We start from the raw sequence: 16,555 nt of genomic DNA, 5'->3' as shown, positions 1-16,555 counted from the left end.
TTCAGAATATTCCGATCACACCTCCTAGTAATCTGTTTTCTAGATTTAAAAAGTGAATTATTAAATTCATATGGAACAATAGAAGATCTAGAATTAGATTATCTCTTTTATATTTGCCATTTGATGGGGGTGGGGGTACTTCAATGCCCTAATTTTAAAGGGTATTATACTGCTGCACAGTTAAGCTCTATTATGTTTTTCTTCTCAACATCTAAGGAACAACCCGTATGGGTAGAAATGGAAAAAAACTCTATTCCGAATAAAATACCCTTGGAATCATATTTATATGATTTAGATCGTAAAATTTAACAGAAAATGAAGGGTAATGTTACGAATCCAATGGTTTTAAATATGGTAAGGGTATGGCATGAGACGCAGAGATACTTGAATATCTCTTATACAAGTGAGATATCTCGCTACTGTCCAATATGGGGAAATCCTAAGTTTAGTCCCCGAAAAGTAGATGTAGGTTTTAAGACATGGGCAGAAAAAGGTATTAAAAGTATAAAAGATTTATATAAGGAAGACAATCTTATGTCATTTCAAGAACTGAGTAATACATTTGATATACCTAAAAGTCATTTTTTTAGGTACTTACAGATAAGAAGTTTCATTTTATCATTTCAAAAAAGTACTGGAAATATACCACCTGTATCAGTCTTGGAAAGAGTAGTCACCAAATATTGTTATGATAATGGTCGGATTTCACTTCTGTATAATATGTTGGTAGGGAGTCTTCTAGCTCTCGTTTAGCAGCATGGAGTAAGGATCTTAATGAGGAGATCACACTAGATGAATGGAGTGAGATTTGTCAAGATGCTCAAGTACAAACAGTTAATATAAGATTAAAGGTGTTGCAATATAATTGGCTTATGCGTGTACACATAACTCCAGTATTATCAAACAAATTTAATGAAAATATACCAGATACATGTCCCAAGTGTAATGTTTGTAAAGGTACCTATTTCCATTGTATATGGGAATGTGAAGAAATATCGAAATTCTGGAAAGAAGTGCATAATATGATTGGTAAAATTATAAATGTGAGTCTTCCTTTTGGACCAAGGATTTTTCTACTGCATTTGTATCCTAAGTTTAAGTCAAAGGAATGTCTCTTTATTTCTATGTGTATCTTACAAGCTAAACGCCTCATTGCATTACAATGGAAGAATCTAGAACCACCCAGCATAAAAAGGTGGCTCAGGGAGATGGTACTGAATATGTCAATGGAGAAAATAACATATATTATTAAAGGAAAGGGTAAGACTTTTGAAGATGTTTGGAATCCCTTTAGATCCTTCATAGAGAAGGAGGATAGTGACATGTTTAAAGAGACAATTGAAGATATGTGAGATTATAGGATGTATTTGTATTAGGAGGCCTTAATAGTTTGTATGTATATTATTTATTTTTTTATTTTTTCATTAGTCTTGAGGATGTGAGTCCTGTACAAATTGAGATATGCTAAGTTGTAATGATGCGAAAGACATCAATATGTGTTTATACTGCATTTTGTATTTTGTATTTTTGTTCCTGGTGTGTGTGTAATATATATTGTTAAAAAGTTAATAAAAGGAAAAAAAATAAATAAATAATGTAGAGCACAAAAAAATAAAAAAATATATATATATAAAAAAAAAAAAAAAAAAAAAAAAGGTTATTGCTTGTACAGTTTACAGACCGCTGAGTCTGCTCATTTCTGCTAATAATACTTAAGGTATTATTGTAATGTATGTTATCACGAATGAGATTTGCTGTGTTGCAGTCCAACCACGTTGGACTGTTGTGTATTTCCGCCATCGCGAATGAAACCGGCACACTGATTTGATCCGTTAATGAACCAAAGACCACGGAACTGTTTACAAGCCGCGTCTCTGAGTGATAAACTCACTTTATTCTTTCTCTTTTGTACACACACATGCAACCCCTCACAAACATACCTGCACACATATTTGGCTAGTGGATAACTTGGTGATAAAGCTCAGCTTTGTCCCTAAGTTATTATACAAGTGGAGACACGTGGTAAACAGGCAGACGCCATTAACCGGCTTCTCTCCGCCCACATTCGTGGCCATATTCTCTCATATTCTCGTTGATTTCAATAATTAATGATTATCTTTATAATAATTATAATATAATAATAAATATTCTATTGAATTTGATAATTGATGGTTTTTTTTTGATGATTGTTGATTTAAAGGATTAAAAAGCTAACATTGATTCTTATCAATGTTCTATTGATTTTAATAATAATTATCTTTGATAATTGTTAATTATTGCTAATAACCAAACCCTCTCCTGAACGTAGCGCACAACACTGATTAGCCTGATTGGGGGCCAGACGTGCTCACTCACGGCCCGGCCCACCCTCCTCGTCATCACATCCACTTAGTCTATTATATTTATTTAACATATCCTACCTCTTCTGCCATTAAACTCTCTTGCACTATAACAGATTTGTATTTGTACATACATATATATATATATATATTTATATATATTTTTTTTTTTTTTTTTTTTTTCTTATTTTGTATTTCTATATATACTTACAGTATATTTTCTATTTGCTTTTTATTTTTATTATTATTATCGCTGTCTTGTTGTTGTATTGTTTGTGCACTGGAAGCTTCTGTCACCAAGACAAATTCCTTGTATGTCTAAGCATACATGGCAAGAAAGCTCGTTCTGATTCTGATTTACTCAAGTTTCTCCTGGTAAACAGCAGCGCAAATGCAGATCATACCAGTTTGATTCACCAGTTTGATCGCGCTTGACAGGGTGTTTTGGGTGGTTACTAGCAGTGGAGTAGTCCTACCAAAAAAATTGGTTAACTATTGCCCAGTCCCTGTTCGTCTGACCATCTGTTACTATAGACTGTACTTTACTCTTACTGTAGACTGCATAATCTGAGCATAGAGAGCTGCGGAACTGTAACTCTGTACATGTCGTAAATGGGTCATTCCTACAATATGGTGGCATTCCAGCTTTGAAAATGTCTTTATGTTTCATCATTACAAGGACATAAAGATTGTATTAGTCATACTGGTCAGTATGGACATTCAGTGGATAAATTAGCCACTACATGGTCTGTGATTGATTTCTAGGAAACATATTTGTAAATTAATATTTATAATTTTATTTCTGTTAACATAAATACTGTATATTGAAATGTTTTAATTAATTTTAATATCCCATATATATTTCCATTATAAGGTGGACATGTTATGCTTGAACACATATGACTAACACTACAAAATAAAGGAAAACAATAGAGTTATAAACTTCAAATAACTCAAAGTAATTTTGCAGAATGGCTTATGTCTACCGCCAGTGTGTGTGATGTCATTTCCTAACATATATCTTCAATGAAAGGTCATGGTATTGTGAAAAAACAGAGTGCACAATAAATCAAGGGACACACAAAAAACTCCACTATCAGTGTTAAAATTACCCATTTACTACAAATGAATACATGTTAGTGAGAGAATGTAAAACTAAATTATTTAATTGTATGTGGGGAAAAAAATAAAAATCCAATGATTTAGCATTTATTTTTTCAAAGATGTTTGACATGCAGTCTTTGGGACATGAGGAAGTGACAGTGCAGACGCTGAGACGCTGCTTAACATTGAAAAACAGCTCGGATGGACGCAAAAATGCGTTCAGCGTGAACGTCCCCTACTAAACTTAAAATGAAAAATGCTTTATTTCAATGACCAGAAAGAAGAGAGAAAGGGAGAGAAAAGCCTTAACATGAAAATAGTGTATTTCTCATTGGATTATTGTCATTGTTTTGGCAGTTTTTGCAGCAACTGATGTCAGGGGCGTGTAATGGCATAATTCATGTAATAATGCACCAATTACAACAAAAAATCTCCAGTTTCACAAAACAGCATCCAATACAGTTAAAGGGAATCCAACGACAGTAGATTATAGACTTCTAAAGCAGCAAAACAAGTGAGTATACCGAGTATACGCAAATATTGAAGCATACGGCAAATACATACGTATGGCCCCAAATTCACCACTGGTTACTAGGGCATTGCAAGGGTGTTGCAAACGCATTACTAAATGGTTGATAGATGGTTGCTTACTGGCATAGTATAAAAAGACCATTCCCAAGTCTCTAGATATCCTTGGTACCTTTTCATTATTTGGATCAAAGGGATTTTCTAATTAATATATTATATATATATTATATTTTTAAATGAAATCTTTTAGAATACAAACCAGAACAGTATATTGAGATAGGTCTATGTATTAGATCATGAAGATCAAACTATTTAGTTGAAAAGGTGAACTATAATGCAATTAGGGCTGCCAAAGTTAAAGTATTAATATATTAAATTAATTTAATATGTCTAACATTGCTCCAATCTGTTCTGTTTGACTCTCTGAACACTGGTTGAAACAGTCAAAACACGCATGACAAAAAGTGTCACATTTATCATTAAATAATGGAGAAAGACCTTCTTAGTGGTTAATTCATTTAGAACTTGATGACTATTTTCAAACAGTTTTTCTGAACATGCCCACTGTTTTCCTTAGGTCTGTAAAACAGATAGTCAATAAATGAATTGAATCTATTGACAGCTCCAATTGCAATAACCCTAAAACCAGGACTTACCAGTGCCAAAAGGTTCTGTACCATTCTCCATCTTAAATGGAACGACGTCACCAACACTGTTCAGATCATCTGAAAAATAAACAATTTCATAAAAATGGGTTTAATTTAGTAAAATAAATATACATTTCTGAGTACAGTAGACAGAAGTCAAACTAACCTGGGCATGGGAGGAGGTCACAGCTTCGGGACTCAGTGGATGTACAGAAATATCCACAGGAGTGTGAGCGGGTCTGGTTTCCATGGCCACAGGTGACGCTACAGGGAGTCCATGCACTCCATTCTTCCTCTTTCACTTCTGAAAAATTTATTTGGTGAAAAAATAATCCAATAGACTAAATGAGAGCCCTGAACTATTTCTAGAGACCAGAATATCACATAAAGACTTGAGAGTGGGCTATTTTGACTCGGGCCAGTAAACATTCACCTAGCAGCCACTCAAAACACCCAAACGATCACATAGCAACATACTACAAAGATCTAAGTACACCTTAGCAACTGCTTAGAAAACACCCTAGCAACCACCCACAACCTAGTATTATGGAAGCAACTTTTGCACGGGCAAGCACCGCTAACATTTTCTTTAGAAAATTTACAAAATGTAGCTATGCAATCTCTGGCAACAAACCTTGACTGCAAGCTGAAAGAGAATCACACCAGGCCTTTGGGTGGGTCAGCAGAGTATGAATTAAAAGAATTCTGTTCTGTATTACAGAGCATATATTAGAGAGTGGCAAGTTTAGATACTTAACTTACATTTGGGTGGAGTGTTAATGATACTGCACACGCACTGATGTCACCCTGATTACAGACTAGTGGATGATGAAAAGGAGGCATAGGCTTAGCGAATACTCTAACTGGCTTTGTACAATTGCAAGATTACAAAACACACTACAGCCACAGGGCTAGTCTTAAACATGGGTTAAAGCAGAAATGGGCACTAGATCCATCTCTCTTACCAGAGAATGGCATTTCTGCCCAATCACGCTGAACAGATCTGAATGTTTAAATATGATCTTTCAATCAAGGAGGTCTATAATACTTGGAGAAAGCTATCTGTTAGCATTTCCATTTATCTCAATTGCTCAGTTGGGACATGACTCCCAGGAAGTACTCAACATGGAGGCTCTCAAGAATCACAATGATCACCTTTATTTTTTTTATATACAGTGTTTATTAATGGTCACCATCGTTCAGATTTGTATGCTGAGTGTTGATATCTTGTGTGTCTGATTGAAAACTCACGATAATATTTAATGAGCAATAAAACCAACCAGCCTATCTTTGCAAACATCCCTTCCTCATTGTTCATTTAAAATGATACTATTTCTTTACTTGCAAATGCATAATATTTTGTTGTTTATACATTATGTGCCGACATAAAGACAACCACTAAATTGACAATTTTCTTCATACATTACAGTACAATAAGTTAAACACAATGACACCAGCTGGTAGAAATTCAATTAGAAATAAATAAGATAATGTCCCATACAAAGGAAAACTAAACACCAAAATGGTGACTTCAAATGAAACACAATTCCCATAATGGAGTGTGATATTCAAATGTATTTTTTCATAGTAATTTGTTGTGTTGTGACAGAAAATGACCTAACCTGCACTGATTTTACAGTAAAATATTGGAAACATTATTTTATTGTAAGAAATTACTGTTAAATCTTGTAAATTCCTGGCAATTTTTTACAGTGCATTTAATGGAATTTAATTGAAATCTCCAATGACCAAAACAAAATTGATTGTTTAACAACTATGCAAATGTGTTGTTTAGGGATGTAGTCTGGGGGATAGTGCACATACTCTGACATGTACATGGTGGCTTGTGTGCAAGTGAACTGAGTTTGAATCTAGTTCGGTTCATTTTAAGATTCTACCCTCCCTCTTTTCCCTATTGTTTTCTGGCATTTCTATCCTGTTCCATTTAAGGTTAAATGTTCATACATTTTTTTTTTTTAAATGTGTTGAAGTTTATAACATGTTGAAGTATGTGACATAATAAACACTACAGTCTGGATTTTGCCAGAACTATGCACTCTTCACATCCAAGTAGTCATACAAGTGGATGGGTAAGCATGGGAGCTCGTCCTAAAGGGAGATTAGATTGAGGCCCACCTTAATCTCTGGATTTAAGACTCAATCACTGTCTTTCCTTGACCACTCCAATTAAAATCCCCATCTCATTTCATTCTTGTCAGCAATGGACTGTACAGCTATAACGCAAAATGTGCAATTCCCATCATGAAACAGACAACGGCCTCCAGAGAAATACAAAAAACAATGTTATGCATGGCCTTGAAAAGCCTAGAATTCTTGAATACGCTTAAAAGACTCAGCCGCTTTGGGCTGGAAGGGGGGGGTTGGTTGGGGTTGGGGACTTGGGGGCTGCAGAGTCTGGGGCCCATCCCGCGGGATATAAAGTGTAACCGAATGCCCCCTCTCACTCTGTTTTCCCGGTCTGTGCTCTAATTGAACACAAGCATGGGCTTATTTGTCCAAGAGAACGTCCTCATGCTGCCATTAGTGAGCGGATTGGGCCCGTCTTCAAACGGCAGCCTTCTCCACCGAATGGGACCAGTGTCTACTTCAAAGGTCCGGCGCTCACAAATACCCCGCCAGCTGAGTGCTTGGTCAGAATCAGAGCTTGTGAAACAGCCAGCTCACTGTACTTTTCCTCCCAAATCTCTACATCTCCATTCCCTTCAACCATTCTGCAAACCCCCTTTTTCTTACAGTTCACACTTCAGCTGTCTTAAACAGAGTAAATTCCTCCAGATTTACACCATCTTGTCTCTCCTCCTTGACACCATTGACCATCTGTGGATTGAACATCTTGTTACAAAGTTCTGGTTGTACAAATTCTGGTATCTTTTGGCTAAATAAGTTGCTTTTTCCCTATTTCAAGGCTTTAATTAATTTCCCAGCTTATCTGATAGTTCAAATACGGTGTTAAGGAAGTTGCGATAAAAGGGATTTTGATAGCACATAATGGCTCACCATAATAGCCTTGAGCAGGATTCCACCCCTGAGTCCATGGAACTTCCCAGTCGCTACTCTCTATGCTCATCTCACCAGGCAGTGGTTCCCCGCTGGCATACTCCAGTGTATAGTCATCCTCTTCCTCCACTGTTTGGCCTGTGCCATCCTCGTCTGAATCTGTGTCCGTGTAGCCCCAGAACAATGGCCAAAACAGCTTCTTCCCACCCAGCCAGTCTACTGTAGAGGAAGGAGAGGACGAAGTGGTGGGCCAGTCATTGCTCCATTCTTTAACAAGGTCCATCTCCATGTTCATGGGAGGGTTATCCAACACCTCTATGGTCACCTACAACCAGTGACACAAAGTACACCCAAAAATGAATCAAAATGGGAGAGAACATTGAATGTTATGTGAATAACTTTTACTACACAGCTAATGAAGGAAATGAAGCCAAATCATGCTATACGATTAGTTACACTTCCAGTCTGGAGTCTTTCCAGTGAGTCACTCTGAGCGGGTCTTTCAATTTGCACTCAGGCTCAATGTCAAATCAAGCAGAATTATTTCCTCCTCATCTCAAAATGAGATTACTTATTACACTTAATTACATCTCATCAGGAGAGATGACTCACTCTGGATGCCACTTAGGCCGATGTTAGGATTATGAAGGATTTGACATTAGCTTCAGAGAGGAGGAACCTGTAATGGTTTACAGTATTGCATCCGGACTTGCATATAATGACTGGACTGACTCAAACATCAAAAGTACTTGTTCTGTAGACCTTTAATTATTGGAAGTAGAGATAGAGATGGACATCACATGCATCACATCCTAAAGCATTTCCCTTCTGAAAAGACCAGCATCAGGGCTGCATTAACACACAGGCTTAAGTCAACGTCACCAGCAAATGTTGTGTTTTGGATGCTGGATCCCAAAATGTCCGCACCAGACTTCTTTGCTAATTTAACCAGCAAGACATTTGTGGTCAACCAGCTTTAGCAGAACAATTATGGTGGTGAACCAGCTTCAGCAGCTAAGTTTTACTGTTGAACAGCAGATCCACTAGCTTAACCAACACCAGAGCAGCTCTGACCAGCATAAACCAGCATGGAAATTCATTATTGTATAACATAGTCTTTTCAGCAGGGTTTACAATAGAAGTCTAATAACTTGAGATTTGCAATCTTGCATGCTCCAACCTGAATACTGGGGTTTTGAGAGCCAATGTCAGCATTTGCCAGGTCTGGGAAGTTGTTGAGGTTTAGGACAAAGGGTTTGGATTCTTTTTCAGTCTCAGGCTGAGGTAGGACACCTGAAGAGCGATGCTGGGGCCCCCTATTTTCGTGAGGGTGTGAGTCTGTCAAATCACTCTGGATTTGGTTCTGCTGGTGCAAGAGATTATGGTCATGGCTCATGTCTCTCAAAGCTGTCTGAGGATGTGCCTGAAAAACAAACATAAAGTACAACAGTAAATGATAACTGCACATTGTATTTTGGAAAAGCGATTGGTCAAGGTTGATGACAGCCACAGTTACCATCACTTGTCAAATAGATGTTTACAAATAGAATGACCAAACTTATAAAATACAGTGTTGTTTTATAAGCCATGCCTATGGTGACCTCTTGATAATTGCATTATGGATAAATGGGTGAGATGTTTCTACATTAACCAGTTCCTCAAAAGCATGTTACATTTAGCATGTCAGCATTTTAGTAACCTTCAAGCAAAAATGATGAGGCATTCCCTGCCCTCCCAAAAAAACTTCTAATAAATTAGCTTTTGTCTCTTTTCCACCAAAATGGAGCCGATGATGCAACTGACCATGTTACTATATAACCTGGCCACAAGTAAACATTCAACATTCTTTTTGAGAATATGTTTTAACTGTATTGGCATTGCATTGGGCATTTCAAGTTGAGACAGCATTTTTAATTATTTTAATTACAGTAATAAAGTTTTATTTGGTCTAGTTTGTTTTGCATTAGTCTTACCAGACACATTTGTTGTTCTGAAAACCCACCCCAACCTCTGATGTCAGTGGTTTTTGGTTCAAGAACAGCAGGTTCATTGCAGAAGTGATTTTTCCAGCCCAGAACTGTCTTCTTTTACTTTGTATTTGTTTGGTGAAAACACATGAAATAGTTTCAGATTTGGCCCTGGCACCCACATCAGTACCATGTTGGTCAAAAAGAGGCACATCTATGTAAACCGGTTTCTTAATATTACTTGTGTTTCCCTCCTGGATCTCTGGTTTATGTCTAAGCAAGACAATCCTGTTGAAAGACTAGTTGTTGTTGACTAGTTGACAAACAGACTGAGAATTTAATTTAATAAGTGTTCAGAATTGATAAAACTCGCCTAACATCCTTACTTTTCTCTTCAAAGCCATCTTATTGTCTGTCCCTGCTCATGTCTCTCTCTGTATTGTTAATACATTGTAAAGATCGTCTTTCTTCCTGGTGGAATGTGGCCTGTCCTAGCAGTGGGCTTTCTCACCATCACAAACATATGGCATGAATTCCAGAACCTGAAACAAAGCATTATGTGCTAGTGAAAGACCTCTGATACACACACAGCCTCTATTGAGCTCTCTGGTGAGACACATGCATACGGTCAGCTCACACACTTTACATTGGAGCATTTGGGAAAGCAGCCGGCAGTGCAACCTAGATTTATGTTACCTCTAATGTCAAAGTCCCAGGACCATGCCATTTCCAGACCAGTGAAGAAAAACAATAAACTAAGACCCTCCATTCCCTCTCCCTTGGACAACCCCTGCCCCCACATGTTAAAACAAAAGAGACATTTAGAGATGCAAAACTGAGTAGCAAGACCGTAGGTTCGACTTGGCCCCCTTGGACACATACAGGATCAAGGAGACCAGATTTCATGAAATTCCTCATTAACGCAGAAGAGGGGCTAAAAAAAACAACCGAGGAGCTGAACTATGACCTAGCGAGAGTGAGGGAAATTGAGTACATGTTCTTTTACCAGTAGTATGCAAATATTTGTTAAAACCACACTGCCAAAAAGACTCGTTCTCTGTTTCCTCCACATTGTGATTCCACACTGTGGTAGACATTTGCATCTGACCACCTCTCAACACTTTAAAGCCAAATTTACCTAATCACTTCCATAGCTCAACCAGTAGTGAACCTCAAGGAACATATTACAAATAATAAAAAAATGCATTTGTTGACCTTTTTAATTATCCACAAACAATTTCTACAAAATGTTAAAAGGAGACTGACAACTGATTCTTGAACAGTGGATATTTGTATAAATACCAGCATTAGGTTCTGTGTTATAAATATAAAAAAACACACTTAAAGGTGAAAAAACAGTTGTATTGTATATACAATCATATAAAGTCATATGACTTTCTTTCTTCAGCAGAACACATTTGAAGAAAAAATAGAAAAAATATCTTAGCTCAGTAGGTCCAAAAAATGCTTGTGGATGGTGATACGATATTTGACGCTCCAGAAAGAACAGACAGTCAGCATAAACATCATCCATACGGTTAAATTAATGTCTTCTAAAGTGAAATGATTGCTTTTGGATTGAAAAATATCTACTTTAAGTAAATAATCGCTTCCGATCAGCAGCTATATATGCATTATCGAGAGGGCATATGAGAGAGTTCACATGGTCTGTCATGTGACGTATTCGCGTTGGCATGTTCGGACGTGATCTTACGTTTTTCTCTCAGTTGAGACATCCAGGATGAGCATACATTGTGAGTAAGCATACAGATACAAATACAGATCTAAACTAAAACCAACAAATCTTCTTTACAGCATTCCTCCTACTCAGTTGTAAACAGCGCTGCTCTTCCGGGTGAGTCGCACATGCGTCTGCTCTCATGTGAACGTGCCAACGCAATTACGTCACATGCGTGTACTGCTGCTGAACGGAAACAATTATTTATAGTTAAAAAGTACTTAAACTTTTATCTTTTTCTCACCAAAATCGATGTGGAGTCGTATGGATGATGTTTATGCTGACTGTCTGGTCTTTCTGGAGCTCTAAATGTCGTATCACCATCCACTTGCATTTTAAGATCCTACTGAGCGAAGATATTTTTTCTGTTTTACTTCAAATGTGTTCAGCTGAAGAAAGAAAGTCATACACACCTGGGATGGCATGAGGCTGAGTAAATGATGAGACAATTTTCATCTTGGGGTAAACTAACCCTTTAAGAGTCATGACCTTGTGCACAAGTGTATAGCTCAAAGAACTATATAACCATCAAGCAGTTTAGCTTCAACCCTGATACTTTTCGGAAGCAATAGTTAAATCCCAACCAGTGTTAGGGATTTTTCCAGTAGTGTGACAGTAGTTAAGCTATTTGTTTTACAATAGTGTAGCTTTTCTTATAACGAGCCTAACCCACTTGCACCTAGACTTAGCGCATGCTTGAATGAAAATACCATAACTTCATGGCCATACCCTTTGACTTTGCGCTTATGACTTGAGGCATTCTGTATATATACATATATAAACATAACGCTTACGCTCTTAAAATAGAGCTCTGTGTGTTCAATATAAAATGTTCACCCTAAATTGTTTAATTTTACCCTAATTAAACGTATAACCATCCAGTGACAGTTTAATTCTGCAGTCAGAACAGCAAATTATTTTAAATAAATGTTCTTATTTAAACTGCTTCAATGAAGTTAGCTACTTTTTGTTAGTAGCTTGGATTGTAGATAACTTTTTAATAGAGCTTTTTACGATTTTGAAAAATGTGAAACAAAGAAATGTTATGGCATAAAATGAAGAAATTATTTAAGATCCTGCACAATTTCCATGCAAGTTTATGTAGTCTTTAAAACAAAGGGTATGCCAAATACGAAGTAATTCTGAAATTATGCTGATAATATAATTTATGAAATTGTAAAGTTTGTAATATAATAAATGAAATAAATACACAAACAGTAGCATGTTCACTAGTGGTCTCTTACAGTATCTTACTCTATTGTATATTGCCGTTTAATAATTTAGTTTGAAATGGCACAATGTAACACTTAAATATAGTCGTTGTCTGATAGCAAGTGTAAAGTCGTACAGAAATTTACTTTAAAAATAAACATTTTAAACGTATAAGACTGAGACCAATTTTACCCAATGACCCACTTGCACTTTTGGGCCTGTTTGCACATTTGGATCTTCTTGAATGACCGTTGCATATATGGTGCATAAATGGGACGCATTAAGAATGCATTACAACATGTTCTTACCTCAAAGGAAACTCCTTGTCTGAATCTAGTGTGATGTCTCATTGGGAAGCTGGGCGCTCGCTCTATCCAAACAGCCAGCAGCAGGCTAACAAGTAGCCAAACACTTTTACGCGCTCTCGGCATTTTGCGCAATTGCGTATCTGTCCAGTAAAAACCTCGAAAATAATATCCTGTAAATGCAATGCTTGTTTAGGATGCTCTGCAGATTTGCCTTCTGGTGAAGATCTTTTGCAAAGCGCGATTCTTCATCTCCATCAAAACTTCATAACAACTCGCCCAGGTATGAACATTTTATAATCCTTGCACAAATACACGAAATGTTACTCGAATATTTTTGGTCTGCTGTGTCTGTCCATGTGGACTGATCGGATCTCAGTTTAAGTACTCGCACCGGTGCACCTTCATTAAACTGTTTCAAACTTTTGCGTTGGCGTTCACTTTAAAATGAGCACAGTCATTGGCGGTCCATCACCCCTATGGTAAATGGACGCATCTCAGATAATGAAATGAACAACAAGATGAACTTCAGCTCATATGCTGAGTGCGCAATGACGCATCAGCAGACCCGGGCAACAAGGCTGGTGGTCTGATCTCCATAGGGTCAGTCTATGCCGTGGCAGGAGGATCACTGATACTCTATTCTCACATCATGAAGAGTGAAAGAGACAGTGATGAACGTGACAGGTTCCATTTCCGCTTCCAACACACTCTTATCCTTGTGATGCATTGTTAAACTAGATCATACACAGTATATTTAACAACTGCAAACAAACTCTGAACTTTATAATAGTATCACATAGTAATGCCATGGTCATTTTCAGAGCTTTTTTTTTTAGTGTTACCTGAAAATACAATTTTGGATTACTTTTTATGCCATTTCCTAGTCAATAAAACTAGTCAATAACATGCCAATAAAATGTCAATAACATGTTTAAAAAATTAAAAGAATAAAAAAACAAGAAATTACATTTTTGCTAAAGGTGAATGGCTTCCTTTAGAGAAATCTGAGAGTTTTTAGAAAGCCCTAAAGTAAAGAAATTTATTAAGGTTCTTTTATGGCAATGAACAGCCACTGGAACCTGCTGAAAGGTATTATTATACCATCCTTACCTAATTACTAAATCAAACATTTTACTTCGGTGTCTCATAAAAATGAAATAACAGCCATTTTCTTGGACTTTTCCAGTTCTTTTATTATTCAATTATTAGTTAAAACAAATGATTAATCAGCCACATTCAGTGAATGCCACCGTTTCTTATTAAAGGACACGTGACGATTGTGATTGCATGAATATTTGCTGAAAGTAGCAACTACAAATGAGAAAGAGACAAACAGTGCAGAATGCCCTTACAGTTGAATGCAGCTCAGTTGATTTCCTTGAGTCTATAAAGATAGCCTGTGTCAACGTCATATCTGCATCTCTTACCAGTCAAAAGTAACTCTGAGGTCATATAGTCCCACTCACATACAATGTGGGCATCCAGAGACATATAGAGCTGCCTGTTCGGTTAAGAACAAGACTTCAGAAAACATAGAAAATAAAAGAACAGGGCAAAAAATTAAATAAATGTACTTCCGATGTGGAATTCGTAAGCCACATCGTCATGCATACAGACTTAAAAGAGCACTTAATTTCCTATCAGTGACCTGTATTTTGCATTCCCGTCAGAGTTGTGAGGAACACAAGACAAGCATTCTTAAAAATAGATAACATTAATTTAAATCTCAACATTAAAGCGGGAACTCAAAAGCAGCTATATAACAATAAAAAGGCAACATGAATTTCTCTCCACTGCTGTTTGTAGGCAACAGACAGAACAGATTGAAATATGAGCCATGTCAGGCTATTTTTTGTTTAAAATTATGCAAAGGCATGAAAGAGTTCTGGCTCTGTGTGATGCCTTGGTTTAGACATTATAGAAAAAAACTCAATTTTAGATATGTGAATCATCAGTGAGTAAAAAAACATTCAAGTAAGACATCAATCAAATTAAGATACAGAAAATATATTCAACATTGGTAATGGTAAATAATTTCCCATTACAGAAAGCTAAAAAAAAAGGTCTTGAAAAAGAATAAAGATTGATATGAAGATTTGTGGAGCTACAGAATGATAGTACAGTATGTAACAATGGAAAAGCAGATTTACTGAAATGGGTATTAATAAATATCGGTTACTTTTTTTATATAAATACACATTTATATGAATAGTAACCCTCTTATTTACTGTTCAACAATAATAGATTAGTATATTTCTCAAAAGCTCATTCTAAACAGACAGAACTTTGTGTCTCGAACTGTGGAAAGAGTTGAACTTCCTGAAACAAAATACTAATGTATTGATTGAACTCAAACTAGTATAAGGATAGTATAAGTTCTCTCAAATTAAAATTGTTATTTACTCACTCTCCTGTCATTTCAAATCTTCCTTTGGAATAAAAATATATTTTGATGAAAGTTCATGCAGCTCTTTTCCATTTAATTACAGTTCATAGTAATGTGTGGGCAATAGGATGTGTGCACTATATTCTAAGCTTTGTGAAGCCATATGATATTTAATTTAAGATTTTCACAAATAACCCCCCTTTGCGACATTAGTCAAAACTAATTTGCGCTAATGTTCAATTAAAAAACAATGCCTTCTGATGTGTAGTGCCAGTTTGTACAAGGAATGCAAGAGCAGTTAAAAAATAAGATTTGAGAGCTATGTTGTGAAGAATTTAGGTCTGTTCCTCACACTAAGCTACCGTATTGGCTTCTGATGAATTGGAATATAGCACATATGGACTACTTTTTTGGTGCTTTCCTGTCATTTTTGGATTTTGACTGTAAAAATCAGCCCTCTTTTGCTATATGAAAAAGAGCAGTGTGAAGATTTTTCAGTACATTTCCTTTCATTTTCCAAATAAGGGTTTGGAACGACATGAGGGTGAATAAATGATGACAATTTACATTTTTGTCAGAACTATTCTTTAACTTCTATTTTGTGTCATACTGGGATAAAAACACAGTGATATGAAGTCTCACGTACTGTTGATATTGCACAATGAAATGAATATTGACTTCTGACCATAGAGGGAAGACTTGAAATATGGTCAATCGGTGGGCTTCAATCAGTGTAAGCCCACAGAAATGAACACTATAAAAATGAAAAATAAGTTATACAAACAAAACAGACAAACAGAAAGAACATGTCGCTCTAAGGGTGGAAAGCATCGGTGGAGGTTAGATGAAGTCAGTTCGTCAGGGCTGGGAAAGTACTAGTCCTGGTGGCTCTCCAGGTATTAAAAATAGTCTGTTTCTTCGTCCCCTGGCTGGTTGTTTCGTGAGTATTTCAGCTGGAGTAGATCCCCCACTTCACTGATGGCGTTTAAAGCCTGAGTGAGTAAAGGAGAGATATTGGGGTTATTACTGCCTGAACAAATGTTCGCTTTACGTTTATTTACACTAGTTGACTAAGATGAGTGAGAGTTTCAGTGACTCGTAGATGAAAAGCTGTAGTGTAGGAACACTGATTAGCGATCTCTGTGGTTTATGTGATTTAAAAACAGCAGTGGGTTGGGTCAGGACAGATCTTACATAAAAATGACATCGAAAGATGATATATAAGAAAACTCTCTCGCTCTGCTTCAACAGCTGATGTTTCTTAGTCATGGTACAATACACAAAAACACTCCATGGACACCATTTCAA

At 36.5% G+C, this 16,555-nt stretch overlaps 2 protein-coding genes across 3 annotated transcripts in view; both read right to left on the bottom strand.

The window, feature by feature from the left end:
• Positions 1-12,996, bottom strand: part of LOC127621759 (isthmin-2-like) — a 45,200-nt gene extending 32,204 nt beyond the window's left edge. The window contains exons 1-5 of the mRNA XM_052095479.1: positions 12,862-12,996; positions 8,817-8,999; positions 7,637-7,961; positions 4,785-4,922; positions 4,628-4,696 (exon numbers count right to left, since the gene is read on the bottom strand). Of these exons, the coding sequence (XP_051951439.1) occupies positions 4,628-4,696; positions 4,785-4,922; positions 7,637-7,961; positions 8,817-8,999; positions 12,862-12,984 (838 nt within the window). The 5' untranslated portion in view covers positions 12,985-12,996. The remainder of the gene's footprint in view (positions 1-4,627; positions 4,697-4,784; positions 4,923-7,636; positions 7,962-8,816; positions 9,000-12,861) is intronic.
• A 1,042-nt stretch (positions 12,997-14,038) lies between these two features.
• LOC127621757 (serine palmitoyltransferase 2-like) overlaps positions 14,039-16,555 on the bottom strand; it is a 40,500-nt gene continuing 37,983 nt past the window's right edge. For both annotated transcript variants that reach the window (XM_052095477.1, XM_052095476.1), the window contains exon 12: positions 14,039-16,239. In XM_052095477.1, the coding sequence (XP_051951437.1) occupies positions 16,147-16,239 (93 nt within the window). In that variant the 3' untranslated portion in view covers positions 14,039-16,146. The remainder of the gene's footprint in view (positions 16,240-16,555) is intronic.

Source organism: Xyrauchen texanus, chromosome 28 (genome assembly GCF_025860055.1).
Source record: "Xyrauchen texanus isolate HMW12.3.18 chromosome 28, RBS_HiC_50CHRs, whole genome shotgun sequence".
NCBI classification, from domain to species: domain Eukaryota; kingdom Metazoa; phylum Chordata; class Actinopteri; order Cypriniformes; family Catostomidae; genus Xyrauchen; species Xyrauchen texanus.
The sequence above is the reverse complement of the archived record's forward strand: the minus strand, read 5'-3'. Positions and strand labels throughout refer to the sequence as shown.